The sequence below is a fragment of the Myotis nattereri genome (genome assembly GCF_964212035.1).
Source record: "Myotis nattereri genome assembly, chromosome: 9".
NCBI lineage: Eukaryota > Metazoa > Chordata > Mammalia > Chiroptera > Vespertilionidae > Myotis > Myotis nattereri.
Window position 1 is genome coordinate 16,854,862 of NC_138084.1, and position 27,021 is coordinate 16,881,882.

A 27,021-nucleotide genomic window follows, 5' to 3' on the forward strand; every position below is an offset into this window, starting at 1 on the left:
CAAGGGAAATTCTGGCCTGCCCTCATAGTGACAAACCACTTTTTAAGAAAATTGCAGTAAAATACACACAAATGTTAGCATCTTAACTCAAGCAAAGCAAAACCTCAAAAGAGGAAAGGAAAACGGGACCTTTCATGGCTCCATGAAAGGGCATGGCGGGTGGAAACGGAGGCTCTCCGAGGAGATGGGGATGCCCAGTGAGGGCTTCAAGCCCAGCTGCTGCACAGGGTGGGACTGTCGCTTTGTTCACCTGGGAAATGTGGTCATTTTGTTAACCACGGGCACTGTTCTCTGCACATTATTTCTGGTCCTCAAATGAAGGAATGGTCTGAGGTGGGGCCAATTTTACAACGATTACCAGTGAGAGCTGGTGGCGAGCGAGGAAACAAAGATTCAAACCCTGTCTGAGTCTAAAACCCATGCTGTTGTCCACCAAAGCCCACTCCATTTGGGGGACAGGAGAGTCTGTGGTCAGAGGTTACTCACATGGCGGCTAGTTGGAATGTGGCAGGTGCCAACACTGGAAGGTGACTGCTCACACTTCTAAGCCTGGAAGACGGTCTCATGCCCACACACACACGTGAACCAGATGAGGAAGGGGGTCAGATGGACTGGGCAGGGACTTCCTGAGGCCCCATCTTCTCTCCCGCAGCCACACGCTTCCCACCCACTTCAGAAACTCCATGCCCACTTCTTTAATAGTCAGATGGGCAGTTTCCATCTCCATTTTTATTGAAATACAAAAAGTGCAGAGGTGAAATACATGATTGATGCCAAGGAATTCATGAAGTGTGAATGTGTACACTTGATTCACAGTACAAGCCCTTCCCCCAGTCCCCACTGACTAGTGGGGCAGGGAAGGGGAAGACCAAATAGATCCATAGGCTCCCAGGATAAGGGGCTGTGAACACCTGGTACACAAAGTAGGGCAGGAAGCACAGGCCTGTACCCAGGCTAGAGACACAGGCACTAACAGAACCAGCAGCCAGTCAGGTACCAGGAGTCCTGACACACCAGTGCCCTGGGAGAGCGCCCAAAAGGAGCTGGGCTGGTCAGTGAGGACCCCCATGGTGCAGGCTCTAGGCTCTGGCCACGGCTGTGGGGACGGTCACTGTTCAGGGTTTTCCCTCCCGCCAGAAGTCAAGACCACAGGAAGGGGGGGCGTTCTCGGTGTTCACCAGGAAGGAGTGTAATTAGAAGGGATACAGTTGGAATGCAGGACAGCCATCATCACTGGAGTCCAGGTTGTCGGAAAGACAACAGGGCCTGGGACTCCTACTCCCTGGGGAAGGCTGCTAGACCTAACTAGCAAAATCTCTGCCCATCCCCTCAGGAGCCCCCGTAGGAGGAGGGAGCCACTGCGATCCTGAGGCACCGAGTCATCTCTGGCCAGAGCAGAGACCAGTGTGACTCCACAACACACAGGACTGCAAGAGCCTTTGGCCTAGAGGCTGTCCTTAGACAAGGCATAGAGGCTGAGCCTGCTCCCCTACTCAGGTACCCGGGGTGCTATCTATCTCTAATGGATGCAAGAACTCAGCCATGTCGTCCAAGCTGCGTCCAAGCAGAAGCAGGGGTTAGAACATTCTGGGGGCAGTGCCACATGGGAAAAGCTGACCAGGATGCGTGGAAGAAAAGGCAGAAACAGGAAGCAGACTCCAGGCTGAATTCCTTAGCGGTGGAGGTACCCATGCTGAGGGGAGGATAGAGCAGGGGGCTTGCACCCAGGCCTTCACCCAGAGAGGAGCCTCAGCATGGCCTGCCTAAGCCAGCTCAGCCTTTCATTCCCCGGCAATCAGGAGGGGGCGCATCAGCCCAGCTACCATCCCAGCTGACAGTGATTTTGGCATCTGCAGCTGCCAGGGAAAGAGGCAGGAGAAAGCAGGAAAGGACTGCTGGAGCCAGTCCTCCCACTGGAAGGGCCAGGGCCAGCTCTGCACAGCCCCACAGGAACCAGGGATCCAAGGAGGCAGGAGAAGTATAAGGCGAAGAAAAATGTCCCATGGTAACAGCAAGGCCTCCAGGGCCGGCGAGGTGGACTGGAAAGAAGGGGAGGAGGAGCTGCCCAGTTGGCTGGCTCCAGCTTCATCTCCTCGGGTCTCATGACCCCTTCCTGGGCAGGAGTCCAAACTGGGGCTCCCAGAGGAAGGGCTATCAGAGAAGGGGGCTGGTGGGCAGGGGCTGTGCTCAGAGCCCCTAGGAGCCAGGGGTAGGGAACAGCTCCCCTTGATGGTCCAGGAGGAACTTGGTAAAGGTGTTGATGGGATTAATGGCCTTGAGAGTGATGGCAGCATCCTTGGCCCACAGCAGGTTAGGGCCAAAGACGACAGCCAGGTTGGTGTTGGTCATCTTGTTTTGGTCACACTGGGCAGAAACCTGTGGAGGGAAATCAGGGCTGCAGCAGGGCCACAGACCCAGCTCCCACGTCCTGCAATCGGCTACCAGAGCAGCAGGAGCCGGTGCTCCTCCCCCCTTTCAGGTGAGAGGCAGACTCACCTGCACCAGGAAGGCAGTAAGGAAACGTAGCACCTGGTAGTTCTCCTCGGGCAGCGTCTGGAGGACCTGCAGCGTCACCTCCACTCTCTGGCTCTCATCAATGTCTATGAAGAATGGGGGCCTGGGTTACAGGGGCCCAAGGCTGGCTGGCTCAGGTAGCCCTCACACAAGACCAGGGGGAAGACCCTAACCAAACCCGCCTGCTCTGAGTCCAGCACAGACCAGCAGACGCAGCTCAGACCTGGGATGGGAGAGGCACTCACTGAGGAAGCCCACTACGTGAGGGTAGAGGTCAAAGGTGAGCAGGGGCTCAGGAAGCTCCCGGAGGAAGGTCTTGAGGATGACCGCTGGCAGGTGCAAGTCGTTGTACTGGTCGAAGTCCACAGGCAGCCCTAGAGGTGGGTGGGGAGGAAGATGAAGGGGAGCTGGGCAGAGCTGGGAGGCCAGAGGCCCAGGAGTCCCCACTGCCTGACCGTCCTCAGACGGCCTCCTCCAGGAGAGCCTCTTGCACCTGCCATCACCTCTTCCTTTATGACCAGGGAATGCAGACTCAGGCCACTGGGTGGAGTGGGACTCCCACCACAGTTATTCCTTGTCTCTGAATGACCCTGAACCCAGGACCCAGAGCCTGACCAATGAGGGAGCAGGCCTGGAACAGCCAGGTGGGAGAGGTACCATGTTATCTTAGCAGATGCCATAGAACCTTTGACAGAAACAGAGCCTGGGACCCTTGTTTATAGGGCAGCAAAAGGCAGGGAAGCCCCTAACAGTCACACACCTGCCCCCAACCCCTCCACCCCAGCGCCCACATGTGAGCTAGACACCCCTGGGACCACTCACCCATGTTATACTTCTGCTGTACCTCCCGTACGACTTGGGTGTTGGCAGACCTTCGGAAAATCCCTTCAGTGGTGAGAGCTGGGAAACAGGGGGCCTGGTGAGCCTCAGAGTTCTGGGGCACATGTAACTCCCCACCATTCCATCTGGGGGTTCCAGTCAGGGTCAGTGCAAGTGCGGGTGCGCATGGGACCTCCCAGCTGTGCCTGGCCCCTTCCTGAGGGGACGGGGGACCCTGAGCAGGTCGTAGGGACAGGTGGGCCCTGGCACTCACCGTGGGCCTGCAGGTGGGCAATCGTCTCGCGGACCACGAGAGGAATGGGCTCCTGCTCTGGGTTCTTCTCCTGGAGGCTGTGGGCACAAGGGCAGTGAGCGGGGTCTTCAGCCTGTCCTGGGCTCCCGGTGCCAGGTGCCCCGTTCCCATACTCACTGCTGCAGTGAGACCCCAAACTGCTGGTTGGGCAGTGGGGGCCGTGGGGGCATGGGCTTGGGGGCTGTTGCAGGGCTCTTCTGTGTGGACTTCAGGAAGTCATCATACCTGGGGAGCAGATGGGATGGTCAGGCCCTCTGCCTGGTTCTGTAGACGCTACGATAACCCATTTGTCAGGCACTTCCTGGGCTTTTTTTTTACACAGGCTAGTTCATTGGATTTATGTAACAACCCAGCTTTACACAGGAGAATGTAAAGTCTTTAGAGCAGTGGTTCTCAACCTTCCTAATGCCGCGACCCTTTAATACAGTTCCTCATGTTGTGGTGACCCCCAACCATAAAATTATTTTCATTGCGACTTCATAACTAATTTTGCTACTGTTATGAATCGTAATGTAAATATCTGATATGCAGGATGTATTTAGGCGACCCCTGTGAAAGGGTCGTTCGACCCCCAAAGGGGTCGCGACCCACAGGTTGAGAACCACTGCTTTAGAGAGCTCTGATCCGGCCCAGATGGCGTGGCTCAGTGGTTGAGCATCAACCTATGAACCAGGAGGTCACTGTTCGATTCCTGATGAGAGCACATGCCCAGGTTGCAGGCTCGATCCCCAGTGGGGGCCATGCAGGAGGCAATCAATGATACTCTCTCATCATTGATGTTTCTATATCTCTTTCCTTCCTTCTTCTCAGAAATAAATAAAAATTTATAAATAAATAAAGAGATCTGGTCACTTTAAGTGACAGAAACAGAATCTGAACTCACACTCTCTCCTCATGTGCTGTCTCTCAATTGTTACATCTGCTTCCTGTTTATCCTGGGATTCTCAAGGCTTCCTCTCCCCTTGGCCGGCACACCCCACCCCACCAACATGACACGCGTGTACACAGATGCCATCCAGTGGGCACACACAGCCCCTGCCCAGCCTCACTTGAGCACTTGGCGAGGGATCCCTAGTTGCTCCAGCTTCACGTGCTCGCTCAGCTCACTCAGGTAATTCACATAGAAGATCTTCTGTCCAAACTTGAAGCTGCCGATGGAGGAAAGGGCATGCATGGGTTGGGGAGCGCCCCGGCTTCAGCAGACCTCCACTGTCCCCTCAGCAGCCCAGCCAGATCAGACCGAGGCCTAGCCCCAAACGGGGGTGTCCCCAGGATGCTTGGCCTCCTCTGGCATCTGCTTCAGAGTTCAAGGGGAAGCACGGGGACACCACCATCCCGCCCTCGGCCTGCTCACCTAATGAAGGGCTTAAAGAGGATGAGCAGGGTCTTGATGAACATGGTGGGGTGCACGATGTACAGGGCCTTGATGTTTTTCTTGTACCTGTGGAGGTAGAGTGGGAATTCAGGAGTGGGTGTGGCACAGGAGACACAGAGTATGTTCTTATATACATCTGATTTCACTCCTTATAGCAAGCCTGCAAAGTATCATTGCTGCCCCATTTTACAGATTAGGAAACGGAGGCTCAGAGATGTTAAGTAACATGAAAGGTCACAGAATGAGTAAGTAGAGAAACGGATTTGAGCCCAGGCGGTTCCAACTTCTGATTCTTTGCATTTACCCTGACTTCCCCTGGCATGGAATAAGCTCCTGCCCAAGTACAGGGCAGCCCAGGACCTGGCAGAGCTGCTGACTCCAGAGCCACCTGCTCCAGGCCCTGGAGCCCACCCCTGGGCCCCAACCCACTTTCGGTCAAACTCCCGGTAGGCATCCCGGAGCCAGCTGAAGGAGGGCTTGTTGTCGCTGGTCAGGCCGTGGTGCAGGTAAAGCAGTGTGTAGTCACTCTCCACGTACTGGTCCAGGGTGTGCTTCAGGTACCTGCAAGAGAAAAGACCTGCTTAGGCCTGCCCTGTACACAGGTGGGGCCCTTTAAGACAGAACCTGGTGCCCCAGGAATCTGCTTATATCAAACCCCCTCCCCAAGACCCTTGGCCCCGCACCATCCATCCTGGCTGCATCAGCAGTTGCCATGCTGTTGTGGAGGGGCTGGGGCTGGGCGGGGCAATGATAACAACAGCTCTCAGTTTTGAGCACTGACCAGGAGTCTGGAGACCAAGACTCTAACTGGAGCCCTCTCACATAACTGCAGTAAACACGGGAATAACATTTCCCTCACAGGATTGTCAAATCAACAATAATGACACCATTTATCAATATCAAGCTTTTAGCGTGTGCCAAGCACTTAATATCTCATGCCTTCCTTGTAACAATCAAGGCTGATATTATCCTCTTCTTACAGGTGAGGGCAATGAGGCTTAGGTCAAGTGCATACCCAAGGTCACAGTTTATGGTGGAGCCTGGAGGTGAATTATCTAACGCCAAAACCTGCGTTTTTGGTTTTTTTTTCAAGTTGGTTTTTATTGATTTCAGAGAGGAAGGGAGAGGGAGAGAAACATCAGTGATAAGAAAGAATCATTGATCGGCTGCCTCCTACATGCCCCCTACTGGGATCAAACCTGCAACCCAGGCATATGCCCTTGACTGGAATTGAACCTGGGACCCTCAGTCCACACGCCAAGGCTCTGCTGGGCCAAACCAGCTAGGCAAGCCTGCGTTCTCAACCACAGTGCAGCTCTCCCGCTTATACTTGAATTCCTAGCACAGGCTGTAAAACACTGCCCTGAGAGGGGACTGGGTGGCCAGGGGGTCCCCGTCCCTGCTCCAATCACTGGGCTTTTTGTGGACCAAAGAGCCACATCTCAGGTTCCCTATGCTCGTAACATATCTACCACTCCAAAAGAAGCACACACGGTGTGGAGCCCCCCTAAGGTGGAGAAGTATAAAGAAAATGAACAAGGAATCCAGAAAGGAAGGAATGGCCACTCGTTCTGGGTGGCCAGCCCCAGGCCTCAGCAGGATCATGACTGGAGGCTGGGAGGCAGGAAATACAGGGGCTTCCAAGGGGGTAGGGAAAGGAGAAAGGAACCTGGCAAAGTGCCCAAGGATGCGACTTAGTGTCCAGGTACCTCCTGACCTACCCTGGAGAAGGTAACTTTCGCAATGGTCCATGGGTGGTGGGCTCGGCCAGCACAGGCAGGCAAGTGAAGTGTCTAGGGATGAATTATTACTCTGATCCCAATCACTGTTATTACACAATACGTTACCCCTTAGATACACTGAGAACTTCACAATATGCAAAGAAAGGTTTCTTCACATAAAAAGATGGCATTTTGCAACTAAAAAATAGCAATACTTGTAGTGAAAATACACTCATCCTTTGATGGATGTTACGACCTCTAGGAGGGCAATAAAGTGATCTCTATCAGAACCTATAAAATGTTCCTACTCTTTGACCCTGAGAAAGAAGCAGAGATGAACAGAAACATTTTTGTAGAAGGCTGTTCATTGTAGCCTGTTTTATCATGGAAAAGCAGCAACAACTGAGCAGCAAGCTAGCTATCCAACAACAGAATTGGTTAAATAAATCACGAGACATCTATAAATAGAATACCTCACAGGATGCTCCTACAGACAAAACCAGTCTGTGAAGTGAGAAGTCTGAACAGTGGTTGCCCTTTGTGGTAGTGACTAGAAGAGCGAAGGGAGGTTTGTGGGAGGGGCTGACACGGGTGGGCTCAGTTTTTCAAAACTCATCAAGTACACACAAGGTTCACTTTTCTGTATATATATCATATGTCAATAAAAATTTTTAAAGGATGTCTTTGATGAATGTTTAATGCTCAGAAGATAAAAACATTACGTAAGATACAAAACTGACTATAGAGCCTTGTATATGTTATAGGAAAAAATAGGAAGCAAATACACTAAAATATTAACAGTGGTTTTCTCTCTGGGTGATGGGGTTTATGGGCGACTTTTTTGTATAGTTGTGTATAGTTTTCTTTACAAATGGATACAGTGGCATTTCATGTATATATCTTATCTAATGCCCACAACAACCCTGTGAGGTGGGCACACTTCTTATTTTTATGGGGCTCAGAAGAGACCCACTCCCAAGTACACAGCTAGTAAGAGGCAGAGCCAAGTCTAATTGGGCTTCTGCATCCAAGGTGTAGGCACTTTCTGCTTCAACCCTGAGACCTGGGTGACAGCTGGGAAAGCCAAGTTAGAGAGAATCTGACAACCAGAGGACAGGCCTGACCTCTGATGGACGTGCCTCTCTGCTCCCAGTAGGGACTGTGACCAGGTCAGGTGGGGGAGGGGAGATCTGTGTGGGACAGAGGACAGGATGGCAGGGGGCTTCCTGGAGTCAGACAAAGCCCCAGAATGGGTGCCCCTCACCCACCAGGCTCTCTCCTGAAAACCGGGTGCTTTCCCATCCCCACCCTCTGACTTCCTCCCATTCGGGCTATTATCTGGCCAGGAGTCTCTCCACTGCCTTGTCAGAAGTGATAAAATAAGAGGCGGAGGGGGTGGAGGGATCCATGACTCAGTCACCCTCAGGCTGAGCTCCTTGGCCTACTCTTGGACTGCCGGTCTGAGGAGCTGGTGGGAGGAGGGTTCAGGAGGCCAGAGAGAAAGACGGCACACGCTGATCCGGTCTGGCCCTGGCTCCCTGGGGCTACAGAGACTCAGCAACCAAGTCCTTCCCCTTTAGCTACTGTACCCTTGGGCTGTCCCGACCCTCACACACCCTACAGGCACAGAGCCATTCAGAACTGCAAGGAGGTGGTATGGGCAGTGCAAACATTTCCAATTTCAGGAAGTGTTTTCAACTGGTCAGGGAAGAAGTGCAAGACCACAGCTGTACACACAGTGAGGAGCACAGTAGGGCTCTGCCTCCGTGGAGTCCCGCCCCTGCTGTGGGCCCCGGGCTGACAGCCGTGGCTCAGGAATGTTTATTGGAACAAGGCTTGTCAAACTCCCGCTTTCTTTTTTATTTTTTTCATGTTTTTAAAGTACCTTATATGGTAAAACTACAGCAAACATATTTTTTGTTCGAAGAGGGAAAATAAACGCTCTGGTTCTAAGGATGATGTAAGCAGCCCCTGGCTCCTCAATGGCACTGCAGTGTAGGCTGACTTCCACCGCGGCTTCTGCAGCCTCAGTCATTCCCCGCAGCTAAAACCACACTATACTCGCACATGAGGAAACAGCCCAAGTGGAAGCACCCCGTTACCACTGGCACCGTAAGGAGCCAACATGTACTCCAAGTGGCAACAGGCAAGTTGAGAAGGAAGCTGAACCAGGGCAATGAAGCAGGCATTACTACAATGACAACGGTATGGCCGATCAATTCTGGAATTGCCCACTTTCAATAGAACTGTGAGCTCCACAGAAGCAGGAATCTTTCCTGTTTCTTCATGGCTGTGCCTGGTGCCAACAGACACAGGTGACAGAGCCCCGGCAGGAACCACACCGTGGCCGCCACATTCAAACCCACCCTTTCAATCAGCCTCTTGCCTTGCATCAGGAGATTTCAGACTAACCAGAGCTATTTTATACATAAAGCCAACAGTATCCAGGCAGGTACAGACGCCAATGGCACCAAATAAGATAGTACTACTTGTGCACATAATGGGGAACGACAACCACATTGGATAACCAGATTAGCCCTCACATTTGGACAGGGTTTTACTTTTCCAAGCATTTTCACACACAGTATCTTCACTCCTGCAAGGAAGGAGGGCTGTGTGAATATTCCCTAGGGAAAGTGAAGAAAAAGAGACTTAAAAAGACGAAGACACTTGCCAAGGTCACACTTTCCAGGATTAAAAACTCCTAGCCCAGGACTGACTCCCTCAGGGCGGGAGATGGCCCCACACAGGGAGGGACAATAAGGAAAACAACAACAGGCCAAACTGGGGATCTGGGCACAGGTCCCGCCACCTTCCATATGGGTACTCACCCCAAGAGCTTGCTGTGGTCCAGCTGGTGGCTGGGAGGCATTCGGCAGGCACTAAACACAATGATCTTCCGTCCATACTTGTCATCTCCTAGATGTGGAGAAGATGGAGCATGGTGGGTGAAAGATGAACCAAGAGAAGCAGGCTGAGGGCCTGAAAGGTGCCAGGCCTGGAGACCTGTACCATTTAAGACAGGGGCCAGAGCAGGCCATGCAGATGCACCTCTGGGCAGCTGCCTGCACTTGAGGGGGTGTCGCTGAAGGAAGAGGGACAGGTTGCTCTCAGGGATACGGGGCTGAGGTATAAAGAAATAACATGACTTTCAAAAAGAAAAATTCACACCTGATAGAATCAAGCCAAATGTCCATCAACAGGTGAATGGGTAAAGAAAAGGTGGTATATCCATAAATGGAATACTGTTCAGCTATAAAAAGGAATGAAGTACTGATACATGCTACACTTTGAATGAACCTTGAAAACATTATGCTAAGAGAGAAAACAAGTCACCAAAAGCTACATATTGTATGACTCCATTTATACGAGTTATCTAGAATAAGTAAATCCATAAAGACAGCAAATTAGTGGTTGTCATGACCACTAAGAGGGCAAGAACAGAGACTGACTGCTTATGAGTACGGGGTTTGTAAGGGTATGGGTGAAATTCTGGAAGTACATGGAGATGGAGATACACAACATTGTGACTACTAAATACCACCAAATTGTACAATTAGAAATGGCTAATTTTATGTCACATCCTTCAAAGCAACTGTTTTGCCAAGGAGTCACCTTAAAAGTCACACTTATTTCAGAAGCATCCCCTTTAAGCAGTGTATATTTGGAAAACCTCACTGAGGAAATCAGCCTGATTAGCAATAGTGTCTCTCCCTCTCTTTTTCTTTGTTAATCCTCTCCTGAGGATATTTTTTCCTTTGGTTTTTAGAGAGGATGGGAGAGGAAAAGAGAAAGAGGAAGACATTGATGTGAGACACATTGACTGGTTGCCTTCCACACGTGCCCCAAACAGGGCCAGGGACTGTGCCCTTGACCAGAATCAAATCCTTGACCCTTCAGTCTGCAGGCCAACACTCTAACCACTGAGCAACTGGCCAGGGCAACAGTAGTCTCATTTTGACCACTAACAACACTTTCTGATTTATTAGAATTACTAGAGGCCCGGTGCACAAAAATTTGTGCATGGGGAGGGGAGGGGGGGCTCCCCCCACCCCCCAGCCTGTGCCCTCTCGCAGTCTGGGACCCCTAAGGAGAGAACGACCTGCTGGCTTAGGCCTGCTCCCGGGTGGCAGAGGGCAGGCCCAATCCCTAGGTGCAGCCGCTGGTCAGGCTCAGAGCAGGGCCGATTGGGGAGTTGGTGCGCCGCCCCGTCATGCACAGAGCAGGGCGGTTCAGGAGGTTGCGATGCCACCCCAAGTTACGCTCAGGGTAGGGCTGATTGGGGGGTTGGGGCACCGCCCCCTGTCACACTCAAGGCAGGGTCGATGGGGAGGTTGCGGCGCCACCCCCTGTCACGCACAGAGCAGGGCCGATCAGGGGGTTGGGGCACTGCCCCTGTCACGCTGATCCCGGTGCCGGGAGGCATATTACCCTTTTACTATATAGGATAGAGGCCTGGTGCACGGGTGGGGGCCGGCTGGTTTGCCCTGAAGGGTGTCCTGGATCAGGGTGGGGGTCCCGCTTGGGTGCCTGGCCAGCCTGGGTGAGGGGCTGATGGCTGTTTGCAGCTGGTCACACCCCCTTCAGGGTGGGGGTCCCCACTGGGGTGCTTGGCCAGTCAGGGTGAGGGCTGAGGGCTGTTTTCAGGCTGGCAGTTGACTGAAGCTCCCAACTGCTTTTTTTCTTTTTTTTTTTAATTCTGGGCCAGCTTTAGCTCTGAGGCTTGGCTCCAGCTCTGAGGCCTCGGCTGCTGAAAGCAGGTATCTGGTTTGTTTGGGTTCTATAATCGAAACACTGTTTCAACTCCAGCTCTGAGATCCCTGATGGCTGAAAGCAGGTTTCTGGGGTTTTGTTTAGCTTCTATATTTGTAACAATGTTTCTTAAACTGCAAGCTCAGAGGCCGGCAGCGGCAGGCAGGAACCTGGCTTCCTCCATCACTGAAGCAAGCAAGCCTCATGTTCGCTTCAAGCTGCCTGGCTGCCGGCCGCCATCTTGGCTGGCAGTTAATTTGCATATCGACCTGATTAGCCAATGGGAAGGGTAGCAGAGGTACAGCTAATTACCATGTTTCTCTTTTATTAGATAGGATTAACCACACCTGCCTCTAAATTCTGGACATTTCTAAAAATCATATCCTTTCTCATTAAGGATATTCCAAAGAACGTGAAATTGAGAGGAGTTTGTAACGCTGTGGGAAAATGTTCATTTGGATGTAACGTGTCTGGATGTTTGTCCAAAGCTAGCCATAATTTGAAGGCCTGACCATCTGACTTTGTCATGAAACCAAGGAGCTACTGAGACGTATGTTTTTCCTCCCTAAAAGTGAGATGTTCTTCCAGGTCAGCATGGATCAGGAACCCCAAGCAAAGATCAATGGGGACAAGACCTGGTCCCTACCTTCCCTTCGGCTCCACCCTCATGCTTTTGCAGAGCACCAAACCACACTTGCCTAACCCTGACTGTTTTGGAGGCGAATAGAACGCTACTGACACAACCCACGAAGTGCAGAGTCTGTCCTCCATCTCCCTCTGAGGACTAAGGATCCCCCAGGCCTTGCTGAGGGTCTTCTCCGTATTTAATAAGCCATGACCTTGATGATGCTTCTTGGTCAGTGACTTCACTCAGGAATCAGTGCTTTTCCAAAGTGGTTGCCAAGGCTCTGACTCTGTTCTCTAGGGCTGGGGCCAGCATCTATGGAGAGGCTGAAGGAGGCTTCTGAAATGTGGGCAAAGTGGGCCCAGTCCTGCTGGCCACATTCCTTGGAATGGCTCACAGGATTGTCCAGGCTTGGCTCCTGCCTCTCCAGGCTCACACTGTGCACACTTCTGACACAACAGTGTTTGCAGCCCTGTCCACAGTAGGCTGTTTCTCATGCTAGACAGACCTTTCTCTAGACAATTTTGCCCCCCTCCTCTAGGCTAACTCCTCTGAATCCTTAAGACTCATCCAGGGCATAATCTCCTTCTAGAAGCCTATGTCTTCTCCTCCTTTCCCTAGACAAGTCAGCTGTCCCTTTTCATGGCTCAAGCATGAACCATTATCCATGACGCTCTGACTCTCCCGTGTAATTGTTTATGTGCCTGTCTCCTCTACTGGCTTGTGAGCAGCTCCATCTTTGAATCTTTCATGCCAGACCAGAGCCAAGCATGTGGTAGGTGTTCAATAAATGCTGGTAGTCCACACGCAGACACCAGTCAGAACTACATAGTACGCACATTCTATTTCTGAGTGTTCATGACCTCTAGGTCATCAGACTGCTTTAGGCAGTGAGTTTCCCATAGTCTGGGGCAGAATTTCTCCAGACTTACAGGCAGAGAAACCTCTGCAAGCCTGTGTGAGGGGGAGAAGGTGCAGTTCATCTGGAAGAAGGTCTATTTTGATGAACTGGATACCACTTGCTCTCTCTCATACCCTAGCCTAGATCTTGGTGTTGGGTTCCTTCCAGGCCAGTGGGGGAAGGGGAAGCCTCTGGGGTCTACTCTGATTTACTTCCCAAGGGTCTGACAGGCGATCAAAGAGCAGACTAGGGCAAAGGATTAGACTGGCCAGCCCAGCCTCATGTACAATCTAGAGCTTTAGAAACCCCTGGACTCCTACCACGAGCCTGTGAAGGGAGGGACATCATTTGCCTACTCCCCTCTAAACAGGAAATGCCCCGGATGTGGGGTAAAACCCTGGGAGGAGCATGGGTATTACAAGAGATTCTTTCTATGCCTGCCCCCAACAGTAAGGCAGCGCTCATTGGCTGGCAGACCTGAGGACTTAGGCAGGAAAGAAAGTCTGAGCTCACTGGGCTTTGGAATTTGAAGAGCTAGTAACTGGTAAAGCAAGCAATTGGGGTGAAGGACCAGAGCCTGTGCTCCATCCACCAGAGCCTGGCCCAGCACCTTGTACATGGGAAACTGGATCCTCAACCATGGCTCCCCTATGGGCACCCACCAATGCCATGATGTCATATGAAAAATATTATAAGCACATGCATGTGTTTTCTAGGGCAGTAGGTCTACACTTTTCACATTCTCAAAGATCAGCTTTAAGAACCACTTCACTGGACTGGACACTCCTTATAGGAAGGAGTGTGTATTTTCCCTCACTGAATCCTCAGTGCTGACTAGGAGGCCCAATCCGGAGCAGATGTTCAAAAAAGGAAGGTTGAATGAAGTCAGGATGGAGGTGGGGGACAAAAGGAGGAGTAGTGAGGCAAGATCCCCCCGCCCCTCCCTCCCCACACACACACACAGGCGAGGAATGAGGTATGGGCAACCTGAGGGTCTCGCCCCCACCCTACCCAAGTGCCCAAGTCCTTTGGTGACCCAGGCATTTGCCAGCAGGCAGGGTGACTGCTGCTCCAAAAAGGTACGTAACAAGGCCCAGAACTCCCCTCCTGATCTGAGAAGAGAGTGGACTTCTGCCCTGGAGCCTGAAGGGACAGAAGGAGCCGGGGCAGCACTAGTGTTCCCAGAGCTGGGGGAGGGCTCAATGAGGAGGAGGCACAGCGCTGTGGAAAGCACCAGGAAAAGACCAGCCGCCTGAGAATGAAGCCTGTGCATTCCCCAGATACCGATCAAGAATTCTCCTCCCAGGGTAGCCTGAGTGTTAATCAGCAACAGCAGCTCCTCCAGCAGCCATTCTGGGAACTGCGGGGCAGCCAGGCCAGCCACCAGCCCCGCCCACAACCTGCAGGGCAGGCCCAGGAGAAGGGAGGTGGGGGCTGGGCAAAGTCCTGGAGCCGGCTCATATATCTGTTATATTGTTAAACTGTCAGGAATATTGCAAGCCAGTTGACTTCAATAGCGTGTTCGTAGCTTGAAATCTGCCATGGTAGAAATTTCAAATGGTACAAACAATAGCCTTTTTTTCCCTTTCAGGAGGGCCACGTCTGTCAGCACACCACTGGGAAGAACCATGTGGACTGAGTTCAGAGTGACAGTGGAGCATGACAGCCACCGCTAGCGATAACAGGCTGCAGAGGAGGTGGGGACATAACCCAGCCTCCATTCCAACATGGGCTCTTTGTCTGGTTTCTAATGCCAGGAAGCTGGCCCCCCAGGAGCTGGTCACCATGGTCTCATCAAACAGGTCTCACTCTGGCAGTGCCAATCCAAACTCCTCTCAGCAGTCAGAGAGGCACAGGCATGGGGGCCAACCCCACCAGAGGGGCACTGCGCCTACAGCACTCAGCTCAGGCTTGAGGAGCCAGCCTGCAGGCCAGGCCATTGCTCAGAGCCAGCCAACCCCCTCGCTACCTCTGTGGACAAGGCCCCGCCGTCCCTGAAGCTCCTTTCCCTTAGGTTCTGGATGTATTGCCACACAGCTGCCACCCATAGTTCTTTGCTATTTCCGGCTCCCAGGCACCGCCCACTGCCAGCTCCCTAGAGTGGGACTGCAATTAAGCGGCCCCAAGAGCCCTTCCTGATCCACAGCCCAGAGGCCACAGCCCAGAGAGGCCAAGCAGGGAGAGCCAGGAACACACCTACCTGGCTGGGCCCCCTCAGGCTCATCACACCCTGGGGAAATAGAAACATGTTGCAGCTCTGCTTGCAGGGGCACAGGGGACACCCCTGGGGAGAGGAGCGGCCTGCTCTCCTGTGACCTGGCCACATAGGCCAGGAGGATGTCAGGATAGACTCCTTCACGTCAGGCACCCTCCCCACTCCCCCCATGCTCCAATCAGGTGCCTTTCTGGTAGTGAGGAGAGACAGTTCTAAACCTTCAGGGGACTGTCCTGTGCCCAGGTCAAGAACAGATCAGGAAATAACTTAGCCTTGCTTCTGTTGGGATGAGAGAGGCCACAGCCAAGGCCCCCAACTCAGACCTGGGCAGGATCCAGGAACACAGATGTCATGGGAATACCTCTGACATCAGGGATAACCTCTGAGCCCAGCACTGAGGAGAGGCCAGATGCCTCCAGCCCCCGCGGCCAGCACCACACTGGGTCCAGAGACCATGTGCTCCCTGCTCCCCTTGCCCATTCCAGTGACTCAGAGCAGGGCCATGCTATCACTCTTGCTTATAGCTGCCTGGCCTCACCAAGGATGGAAAACCATTAGGAAAAAGACAAAGAATCTTGCAATCAATTTCCTCTATTAGCAGTAGGACCCTGAGGGCAGAAACCAGGGCATCAACATCCCTGCTGCCTCTCCAGGCCCTGGAGTCTTCTGGGTACTGCATTATGAACAGGAGGGTGGGAGCACATGGAGGCCAGACCTTGGGGCTACTCTGTACCCATTCTCAACAGGGTAACACACCTGCTGGGAACCTGATGCTCCGGGGTCATATGGCCCCTGACTTCGACTTCCTTGGAGGTAGGAGGGACTGGCACCTGCCTGCTCTCCAGTAACTAAGAAAGTAGGAAAGCTGGCATGAGGGCAGATGAAAGGGAGGTGAATGACCACTTATTCAGGGCTAACTATGTACTCTGGGCTAGGCCCTGACATACATTCACTATTGCAGTTCTCTCAACAGCCCTGTCCAGAAGCAATGAGTTCAGAGAGCAAAGCTAGAAATCAAACCAGGGTTTTCTAACTTCAAAGCCACTAGGCCACACTGCCCCCCACAGACCATCCGCCAATGGAGACAGTGCGGTCACAGTTTAGGAAGTGGTTGCAGGTGAACAGACCAAGTGGCCACCACAATCAAGTGGTGAGTTTAAAGAATGGTGCTCAGGAGACCCAGGGCCAGGGGTCAGACCACAGAATGGGCATGGCCCCTCCCCGAATCCCTTCCCTTACCCTGTGGTACAAGGGACTGGCTTCCTTAGGCCAGAAGTGCAGACTATGAGGAAAAAGGTGCAGAATTGGGGGCGCTTACCTGCCACCTCCACAATCTGGTGCCGGGCGATGTCGTAGTAAGGGTCATCCCACTTCAGGTGTGTGACAGGTTCTGGGGAGCTGCTTTTGGAGTCGTCTGAGGAACATGGCAAAGTCAGGGGGTAGTCTGGGCTAGGCTGGCCCAGTGTTCTCCCTGAGACTTGTGCTCTTGGGCCCTCTCCCCAGGAAGGCTTGTGCTCCTAGCCCCATGCTGGGGCTGGTCAGCTTGCCCCCATCTGCCCTCCCAGAGTCTCCCCCCAGCAGGAAGGGGTCTCCCCATCTAAGGCGCCTGTAGCTGCCTGAGATCCAGTGGTGCCCACCTGACTTGGGAAAGTCGGGCATTTCATCTGAGGGCCAGTTCTTCTCGTCAATGGAGGCCAGCTTCAGCTGGTTCAGAGCCTGGCTGGTGTCATCCAAGGTCAGGTCATCCTGAAGCTCTGAAAGTGGGTCCATAGCTGAGCCCGTCCCCGACAGCCTCACCCCACGGAACCTGAAGAGAAACCTGGGAGAGGCGGTTATAGGTGTAAAGAGGGTCAGCAACACCCTCTTTATACCTGTAACTGCTACAGCAAGCCTCCTACCCCACTCTTTCCTCCCCCAAGCTCCCCTGTCCCTGAACACTTCTCATCCTTGCCAAGAGTTCCATGTAGCTTCTGGTTCTTCTGGCGCCACAATTGTCTGACATGTTGCCAGAAAAGGCAGCTGGGCAGAGGATGGCACAGCTCAGCGCCTGCCTTCAGGTCCTCCAGCTGGATGGGGAAGAGTCGTGCCAGGCCCTGCACTGCCTACTGCCCCGCTGGTTCAGTCTTATCATCCCAGCTGCAGAGGCAGAGGTCCGTGCCCCTGTCCTAAGGGGTCAGAGAGCACAGAATGCTTCCAGACCCTAGCAGTTATGGGGTAGAGGTGGTATAAAAATCTAAGGAGCATATGGATGCTCCAAACCCCAAAAGGTCAGCTGTGGCCCTGGCTACTCTATCTTTGACCCCTGACTTGGGGAAGAGGAGGTGGCCAAAGACCACATGGGGCCTAGAAAATAGGCCTCTGCTGGCTTTGCCCAGGAAACCAGGAGCAGAGGATGGAATCTGCCTGCCAGTCATAGCAAACAATCTGCAGGGTCCTGGGGGCTCCCAAGTCCACTCTAATCTGCGAGAGCTCCAGGCACTAACTTCAAGGTGGCTAAGGTCAACAGACTGCCCCAAGGGCTGGAGGGCACAGATGGGACAGAGGGAAGTTCATAGCATCATCAGAATGCTGAGATACAAGAGATGAAAAAGAGAACAGCAGCCAGAGCACGCAGGGAAGGAGAAGAGCCACTCCGAAGCTGGGCTTGCCCAGGTCTGGGGTCTGGCCATAAGGATGTGGGCTGCACGCAGCCTGGAGGCAGCACTTTCTGCCCTCAGCCCTAATGGGAAGCACACCCATCTCTCATCACAAGCTCACCACCTGGGCAACAGAGTGCAGCTTCAATTCAATCCAGTCAGTCCAACCCCAAAGAGGCTGCTCTAAGCTTGCTGCATTCCTGGAGTCCAAAAAATGACATATATGGTCAGAGAACCATCAGGGCAGATAAGGAATGCAGACGAGACCCAGGCACGGGTAGGAAGAGAGAATTGCCACCGGGGATTCAGACCCTGAACACCTCGGGACCCGGAGGTCGCATGACAACCTCCTGCACATGTCACAGCCAAGGACTCTGGATGGTAAACTGGTTCTGCGTAACTAGCAACCATCCTGTTACCAGGGCAACTATACCGACTCAGTGGCAAAAGCTGTTTCAAGCTCCCGAGCCAAAGCTGAGCAGCCAAAAAACAACAACAAAAAAAATCCACCTTTTTCCTCTTCTTCTCCTTTGGTCTTTTTTGCTACCCTTATTCACTATTGCTGCTTACCGCCAAATGTAAGTCCCTTCCCAAGAACACAAATGAAGACTCTCTCCTATTTGGGAATGCATTTCTCCTGCGGAGTGCTGCTGGGCCCCTCACTCTGTGCCCCCCTACTCCCCTTCAACCTGCTAAGGCAGGCAAACCTCAGTCTTGAGGATTTCACCACTGATTCATCTACATACTCCTCCCTACATTCAACCAGGAGGCTGTGAGGGCTCCGCGAAAGGTCCCCTCGCTCCCCAGCTGGATATTAGGGACAGAATGCAGCTCAAAGTAACCCTTCTCCAGACTTGAGCCTTCTCTCCTTCCCTTCTTTCTGGCATTGCCCAGGCACCAAGTGCTCCCTCAGCCCTGCCCACAGTGGGTGCTTGATGCAATGAAAAAGGCAGGGGATGAGGTATTTGGAGAACTGGATTACAGTCCTGCCTAAACCAACGAGTTGCAAAGATACTGGGCAGTCCTTTTCCTATCTGGTCCTAAATGTCCTCATCTGTAGAAGTGACGGCTCCTTCCACAAATATAATTCTCCAGGGTCCTAAATACTGTGCTGCAGTGAACAGCAGGATTAGAAGGAACAGCTGGTGGCTGAAGTATGTGTGAGGGAGACGGTCATCCTCTACAGTTTGAAAGGAGAACTGGAAGTCCACCTCTTTTCCAGTAACTCCTCTATTTTGTCAGTTCTCCCGGAACTGACCCCTGCTCCCCCATAACCTCCTCTTCCAGAATAACTAATCACAGTTGTTCCCACCTCCCAGCTCCACTGGCCTCTCTCACCACCCTTCAACCCACAGTTGTTGCCCCCTGTGAGCCTGGAAGTTTAGCTCCCACTCAGTGGGAGGGTGAGAAAGCTAGCGAGAGGAAACTCTGACATATAGTGCAAGTAAGTATCCTGGCTGCCTAAGACTCCAGGGATCTACATGCCCTGCTCCACGCTGCAAAATACTTCTTCTTTTTTTAAAAAAATATATTTTATTGATTTTTCACAGAGAGGAAGGGAGAGAGATAGAGAGAGTTAGAAACATTGATGAGAGAGAAACATCGATCCGCCGCCTCTTGCACACTCCCCACCGGGGATGTGCCCGCAACCCAGGTACATGCCTTTGACCGGAATCGAACCCGGGACCTCTCAGTCCGCAAGCTGATGCTCTATCCACTGAGCCAAACCGGTTTCGGCTGCAAAATACTTCTTACTGGGAGGTTGTTTTCCCTTCTCAGTAGGTAAAAATCTGCCTTTATAAAAATCTCAAGATTCACTTTAGGCAGTTTTTACCTACAGGTTTTAACCTTTGGAAGTCTGGACCGCTCCGAATTATTTACTTATTCATTTAAAATAATTTTTAAATTGATTTCAGAGAAAAAGGGAGAGGGAGAGAGAGATAGAAACATGCATGCGGAGAGAGAATCATTGGTCGCCTGCCTCCTGCACACCCCACACTAGGGATGGAGCCTACAACCCAGGCATGTGCCCTGACCGGGAATGGAACCGTGACCACCTGGTTCATATGAACCTCTGAAATTCTGACAAAATTTGTGGTCTTTTTCCCTAAGACAGATCAGCACTTGCATGAAATCTTGTATGCAATTTTAAGTGGTTCACATGCCCTCTAAGACTCTCTGTTTAAGAACCCCTGACCTATTCAGAATTACATCTGACACATGTAGCTACTGAATTAATCCACCTCCTAAGTGGAGAAGGGAACCAACATTTGTTGAAGGCTGTATAGCACCAAGAACTGGACAAAAATTACCTTTTAACTTTACAACAGCATCTGAGAGGCATGCACGACTGGGCCCATTTTACAGTGTGAGGACAGTGAGCTCCAGGAAACTAAGCAAATTGCCAATGGCCATACAGCAGAGTCAAGATTTTAATCCATGTCTGTCTAAGGTGGTCCCAGTGTGCAGGGCAATCCCTCAATATTTCTCTAAGTGACTGTAATTCATTCATGCGATTCTCAAGATTCAGAGAGGTTCCACAAAAACAAAACAAAACAACAAAACACCCACAAAATAAAGCCTCTCCCCTGATCTCCTCCGAACGTAACTGAGGTAACAACTTGAAATCGCATTCTCTGGCCTTGGGATCGTCCTCCTAGGAGCTCCACACGGTGAAAACGCAAATCCTACAACAGCAAGACTTTCAAGTACAATCACGTTTGCACAGAGCGCCATGGTTTACAAAATCCGGATTGGGTGCACTGATTATGAAACTGAGATGAAAGCGTGGCCTAATAGGTGGCAGGATGGAACACTTCCCCCAAATTTCTTTCTCTTCGCGTTTCGCCAGATCGGGGCAGCGAGCCTTTCCCTTCCCAGGGGCTTGCTCGATGGCAGCGATCTGACCGGGACTCTGCACCAGGGAGGGCAGGAGGAAGGCAGCGAAGGAAGCCGAGTCCTCTCCCTGCGGACCCGTGAGTGGGACAGAATTCCCGCAGCAGGAAGGCCAGGCTCCCAGGTCCCGTTCCACCCCTCCTCCCTTCCTCGGACCCTCCCCGTCGGTACCGCAGCCCTTCAGACGGCCCGGCCCAGCCCTTCCCTTCCCCCATCACCTCCCGGGGAGACCCCGCGCCCAGCAGCTCACCGCGGTCGCGCTCCGCTCCTTTTGCCACGCCTGTCAAAGCTCGGCAAACATCCGGCTCCGCTGCAAAAAGGGAACCGCCTCCTCCCCGTCTCCTCACTCCTCAGCCACTTCCGCCACACCTCCAACCCACTTCCGACCCCTTCCCCGCTCCAAACAAGGCCTTTCCTGGAGCCCACTTCCGGTACGCGCCCGCCTGGGAGTAGAACAGCATAACTGTCCGACTCATCCCTCCCAAAAGGAGGCGGCTGGAACGATTCGTTCCTCTTTCTCTGGGACTCGACCCTCCGGTGGCCCTCCGGAATCCTAAACCCGTACTGTTCCCCGACAGGGTTTTGCTTCACCGGTACCGCCAAACTCCCGGTCCTGTGCACCAATGAAGTCCGACTTTTACGATGCTTCCCCGAGAGTAAATTTGGCAGGCCATGACTGTTTCCGGGAGGAGCCGAGAAGGCGATGCTCACTTCCGGCGGAGGGGCTTTCCGGACCGGGGATGGAGGCGGCGGCGGCGGAGCTGCTCTTGGAGGGGGAGAGCCTGCAGTTGGGTGAGTGACCTGCGAGGTCGCCGACCCCTGGCGTGGATACACTTGACATCCCCCGGTCTACTCTCTGCCCCCGACCCTTTCTTTCCCTCCCGAGCCCGGGAGCCTCCTCTGATGCCCTCAGTCTCTGGAGGATTCTTCAGAGCCCTCGAGCCCCCTCAAATCTCTCAGGGGCTTCCTGGGAGCCCTGATGGACCCCTCAGGCTTTCGCCTCCCACGCCTAACTCACGGCCTCTTGGTTCACTCCCTCATGGCCTTCCTATCTCCTTGCAGACCCCGAGCGGCGCCCGGACCCGGGCTCAGGATGGAGCCCTTCTGCAGAAGGCCGTGCTCAGGGCCTCCGAGACCGTCCGGCCTGGCCGACCCGAGCCGTCCACGCTTTAAAGACCCTCCCCCAGGGTTTAGCCCTTGGCCCCTCACTCGTGGAGAAACAGCGCTTGGGGGTCTGGTGTGTCGGGAAGCCTCTGCAGCCAGGGCTGCTCTGGGGGCCGCTGAGAGAGGAGGCCGCCTCGGAGCAGAAGGACGAGGGAGTGCAGCCACGGCAGGAGGAGGTGTGCAGGGATAGGGTGTCTCATCTTTGTCATTGGAAATTTGGAAGCGGTTCAGACAGCTTCTGGACAGCTCTCCAGTGTGTTAGAAGCAGCAGGGCATTTCTGGAGATTAAGAGATGCTTTTGTCCTTCCCTCCAGAACTGTCTCTTCCCCTCACCTGCAGTGGTTTAGGAATCGAGGTGCAAAAAGTTGTTAAAAGCCGGGTTACTATAGCGTCACTGTTGATGAAAGTCAAGAGCCAAGGTTTTGGAATTAGAGAGCCAGGGGATCATATCCTAGCCGTAGTATGTAAGCTAGTTAAATGGCATGTTTCAATTAATTTATCTATAATAATAAAAGCATAATATGCTAATTAGACCAGACAGCCAAACAGAGGAAGCCAGGGGGGGCTGAGGCAGAGGTGGTTAGTGGTGATCAGGCAGGCAGGCAAACGGTTAGGAGCAAGCGGTCCTGGATTGCAAGAGGGATCGGACCTAAACTGGCAATCGGATATCCCCCAAGGGGTCCCGGATTGCTTGCAAGAGGGTGCAGGCTGGGCTGAGGGACTTACACCACCCACCCCCTGTGAACAAATTTTGTGCACCAGGCCTCTAGTGTAAAATAAAGGAATGGCTATTTCCTTCCTTTAATCCTTCAGGATTATTTGGAGCAATTGATGAAATGGCATTGCATAAAAAGTACTAAAAAGAGTTGATATTCCTCTTACTACTTTTTCTGTGTGGTACCTACTAGCAGGAGTAATGTGTTCAGTTTAGTAATTCTCCACACCCTGGGAGGGAGGTGTGGGGACAGTCTTTTTGGCTTTTTACTGAATGGAAAGTCAGACAGCACAGTCTAGGATAGGCAGAACCAGAAACCATTATCCTTCCAGGGGCTTCACCTGAGATCTTAGGAGAGGTTACGTCTGTTTTGTTTTTGTTGTTTCCTCCACTCCGGCCCCCTCAGACACATGGGAGAAGGACTTTTATTGGTTTATTTCAGGACGTGTCACTAGGCCTGTGGGGAGACGTGTGTGCTTGTGAGCAGAGTTCAGGCTGGACCAGGTAAGTTACAGGAGAGTGTGTAGTCAAGTTCTTTTGCGGCTTTCTGTTGTGGCATGGGATGGACCCGGAAGCTGACTGTAATTCCCCACACAGTGATCCTTCGCAGTGATCAAAGGCAGGGGGTCCTTAGGACTCAGGCTGACCGAGAACTGGGCTTACAGAGAGGGCCACTTGAAGAGGGTCTCTTGAGCTCGCTCTTGCTCTGCTTTGCAGTTTGGTGCAGCGGGGCAGGCTGGAGGGTGAGGGAAACGTGGCCCCGGTGTGGATCAGCGAGAGGCTCCACCTGCAGGTGTGCCGGGTCGTGCTGCCAGGCTTTGAGCTGCTGCTGTGGCCCCGGTCCCTCTCCGAGCGCCTCAGCCCCACGCAGTCCAGGCTAGGAGAAGAGGCAGCCATGGCTGTGGTGACAGAAGTGGAATCTGCTGTACAGCAGGAAGTGGCCTCTCCTGGGGAGGATGCAGCAGAACCTTGTACAGGTATGTGTCAGATACCATAGTAAATGCTGACTTCCAAATTATCACCAAACAACTATTGATAAGCCAAAGCAGAGCTATGGCTGAAGAAGGTAAGGTAGCACATTACAGAGCCCTGGTAGCTTTTCTGAAGGGGCAGGGCAAAGCCTGGATATTTATTGAAAATTTGAAGTCTGGTATAAGGTAGATCTTTCAGTGTGGGATAAGAGCAGGACATAATAGTAGTTTAGGATTCAGGGACACAGGAAGGCTAGAATTTTCAGGCAAGAGGCTCAGAGTCTTGGGGTATAAACTGTCATTTGATGCTTTCTATTGAAGAGTGATGAGTCTTTTCCTTGGAATCAACCATATAAATATTTGCAATTTTTTATAAATATATTTTATTGATTTTTTACAGAGAGGAAGGGAGAGAGAGAGTTAGAAACATCGATCAGCTGCCTCCTTCACACCTCCTACTGGGGATGTGCCCACAACCAAGGTACATGCCCTTGACCGGAATCAAACCTGGGACCCCCTCAATCTGCAGGCCAATGCTCTAGCCCAGGGGTGGGCAAACTTTTTGACTCGAGGACCACAATGGGTTCTTAAACTGGACCGGAGGGCCGGAACAAAAGCATGGATGGAGTGTTTGTGTGAACTAATATAAATTCAAAGTAAACATCATTACATAAAAGGGTACGGTCTTTTTTTTCAATAGTTTTATTTCAAGCGGGCTGTAGTTTGCCCACGGCTGCTCTAGCCACTGAGCCAAACCGGTTACGGCAATATTTGCAATTTTTATATTCTGAATAAGTTTCTGGGAATAGTAAGATTATGTTGATGAAGACAGCAAGTTGTGTATAAGTTTTTCATTATGATTCTTCTATCTGGGGTGGAGATTGGTTTCTTTATTTTCAAATGAGCGAAGGTGAGGAGGAAGTGGTCTCAACTTACCGTAAGTTCATGTCTCCAGAGGCAGAACAAGGGGACTCTGAGATGGCCTTACTCTAGGGATTGTCCAGACGTCTGGACACTGTGGTTTCCAGGAGTGCTTCCCCAGTAAGCACCTGCGCCTGGACAGGAAGATAAATGGAGTATGGGGCTCATGCGCCAGGGAAAAGATGAATGTCATTGCTCCCACTGAAGTCTAGGGGCTGATAGGAAAAGACACATTTCTATAATTTCCTAGTGATACCACAGTCACCATCTGCTACAGTCTCAATTGACCCTGTCACTCCACTCTTACTTTGCAGATCTTGGGTACCAGTCACCCCCCAGCATCCAGGCAGAGAGTATGGCGAGCTTTGGACTTAAGCCCCAAACCCAGGACCAACTTTCCAAGGAGAGCCTATCACTTGGCCCATTGCCTCAGGATGGGAGTATGGATGAGGAGGACCCACCCCAGACACAGGTGCCAGCTGAACTTCAGAGCAGCTCCACTCCCCAGCAGGGCCTAGAGAGCAGTGAGGCCACTTCCTCATCTTCTGCCGGCGGCACCCAGCAGCATGCTCACCTGGTCAAGAGGTTACGTAGCCCCAGTGATCAGTGTCCACCCGGAGCAAAGACCTCAGAGCCCAGGGCCCTGCAGAATGGAGAGCAGCACTCCAGCTTCTCTGCACACCTGGGGAGCCCTCCTGTCCCAACGGGAAGCTCCCTGAAAAGGGGGCGCCAGTACCGGTGTGGGGAATGTGGCAAGACGTTCCTGCAACTGTGCCACCTGAAGAAGCATGCATTTATACACACGGGCCACAAGCCCTTCCTTTGTACTGAGTGTGGCAAGAGCTATAGCTCGGAGGAGAGCTTCAAAGCCCACATGCTGGGCCACCGCGGGGTACGGCCCTTTCCCTGCCCACAGTGTGACAAGGCCTATGGTACCCGGCGAGACCTCAAAGAGCACCAGGTGGTACATTCAGGTGCCCGACCCTTTGCTTGTGACCAGTGTGGCAAGGCCTTCGCCCGCCGGCCTTCCCTGAGACTGCATCATAAGACCCACCAGGTGCCATCTGCCTCTGCCTCATGCCCGTGCCCCATATGTGGTCGGCCCCTGGCCAACCAGGGCTCTCTGCGGAACCACATGCGACTCCACACGGGGGAAAAGCCCTTCCTGTGCCCACACTGTGGCCGGGCGTTCCGCCAGCGGGGCAACCTACGCGGGCACTTGCGTCTGCACACAGGGGAGCGCCCTTATCGCTGCCCACACTGTGCTGATGCTTTCCCCCAGCTTCCTGAACTGAGGCGCCACCTCATCTCCCACACCGGGGAGGCCCACTTGTGCCCCGTGTGTGGGAAGGCCCTCCGAGACCCACACACGCTGCGTGCTCACGAGCGCCTGCACTCGGGAGAGAGGCCCTTCCCGTGCCCCCAGTGTGGCCGGGCGTACACACTGGCTACCAAACTGAGGCGCCACCTCAAATCCCACCTGGCTGACAAGCCCTACCGCTGCCCCACCTGTGGCATGGGCTACACCCTGCCCCAAAGCCTCAAGCGGCACCAGCTCAGTCACCAGCCCGGGGCATCCTCCAGCCCACCCTCTGTGCCTCCGGCTGCTTCTGAGCCCACTGTGGTCTTAGTACAGACTGAGCCAGAAGTGCTGGACACATGCAACGAACAGGATGTCTCCCCAACCCGGCACGTCTTCGAGGTCACCATTTCTGAGAGCCAGGATAAGTGCTTTGTGGTGCCAGAGGAACCGGGCCCCGCCCCCAGCCTGCTGCTCATCCATAAGGACATGGCCTTTAGCCCCTGGGCAGAAGTGGTGGAGGTGGAGACGGGCACCTGACACTTGTCGTTCCCTAGCAGAGCTCTGCATAAAACTATGTTTCCTAGGTGCTGGGTGTCTGGATCTTCTTTCTCTTTGGGTTGCCTGTTAGAGATTAGAGTCGGCTAGGAAAAGCAGGCCCAGGACTTCCCTTCCTGCTTATGCACCACCACCACCTTGTTTCCCAATACTTTAGGGTAAACTCCTAAGATCTTTTTATCCACTTCTGGGAGAGCTTGTTCTGAATCTTTCCCTAGAAACTCCACAAGGTGCTCATCGATGCATCGGAAGTGACCTGCCCAGTGAGGTAGGTAGCTGGCAGCCTGCTGCCCTGTGGGGTGCTTAGTGCTGGGGTAGCCACTCCCATCGAGCTCCCTGAGGATCAGGCTCTTTTTTCCCCAAAATATATTTTATTGATTTTTTCAGAGAGGAAGGGAGAGGGATAGAGAGTTAGAATGAGAGAGAAACATCGATCAGCTGCCTCCTGCACACCCCCTACCGGAGATATGCCCGCAACCAAGGTACATGCCCTTGACCGGAATCGAACCTGGGACCCTTCAGTCCGCAGACCAATGCTCTATATACTAAGCCAAACCGGTTAGGGCAAGGATCAGGCTCTTTTACTGGGAACCAAACTGCGTGACTTTTAAGGGTTAAAAGGCTAG

General features: G+C 52.8%; 2 protein-coding genes across 2 annotated transcripts; one reads left to right on the top strand and one right to left on the bottom strand.

Moving 5' to 3' along the window:
• Positions 1-709: 709 nt before the first annotated feature.
• On the bottom strand, positions 710-21,127 carry ARHGAP1 (Rho GTPase activating protein 1). The gene is made up of 13 exons (XM_081098521.1): positions 21,017-21,127; positions 16,873-17,054; positions 16,554-16,649; positions 9,574-9,661; positions 5,451-5,582; positions 5,001-5,087; positions 4,696-4,794; positions 3,764-3,871; positions 3,608-3,684; positions 3,337-3,414; positions 2,760-2,888; positions 2,497-2,600; positions 710-2,376 (listed from the first exon to the last, which is right to left on the bottom strand). Exons 2-13 carry the CDS (start codon positions 17,003-17,005, stop codon positions 2,197-2,199), a joined length of 1,311 nt encoding a protein of 436 aa, XP_080954647.1. The 5' UTR covers positions 17,006-17,054; positions 21,017-21,127; the 3' UTR covers positions 710-2,196.
• A 333-nt stretch (positions 21,128-21,460) lies between these two features.
• Positions 21,461-26,427, top strand: ZNF408 (zinc finger protein 408). The gene is made up of 5 exons (XM_081100169.1): positions 21,461-21,558; positions 21,829-22,106; positions 23,088-23,149; positions 23,363-23,622; positions 24,852-26,427. Exons 1-5 carry the CDS (start codon positions 21,507-21,509, stop codon positions 26,375-26,377), a joined length of 2,178 nt encoding a protein of 725 aa, XP_080956295.1. The 5' UTR covers positions 21,461-21,506; the 3' UTR covers positions 26,378-26,427.
• Positions 26,428-27,021: the final 594 nt, after the last annotated feature.

Bases quoted from the DNA above. Each gene is read 5' to 3' on its own strand.
- ARHGAP1 (XM_081098521.1), bottom strand. From the start codon at position 17,005: ATGGACCCACTTTCAGAGCTTCAGGATGACCTGACCTTGGATGACACC. The intron at 3,872-4,695 runs GTGAGGCTGGGC...TCTGCTCCCCAG, and splicing joins ATCCCTCGCCAAGTGCTCAA to GTATGATGACTTCCTGAAGT. The intron at 2,889-3,336 runs GTGAGTGGTCCC...ACCCACCTCTAG, and splicing joins ACAGCAGAAGTATAACATGG to GGCTGCCTGTGGACTTCGAC.
- ZNF408 (XM_081100169.1), top strand. From the start codon at position 21,507: ATGGAGGCGGCGGCGGCGGAGCTGCTCTTGGAGGGGGAGAGCCTGCAG. The intron at 22,107-23,087 runs GTGTGCAGGGAT...GGTTTATTTCAG, and splicing joins TGCAGCCACGGCAGGAGGAG to GACGTGTCACTAGGCCTGTG. The intron at 23,623-24,851 runs GTATGTGTCAGA...CTTACTTTGCAG, and splicing joins TGCAGCAGAACCTTGTACAG to ATCTTGGGTACCAGTCACCC.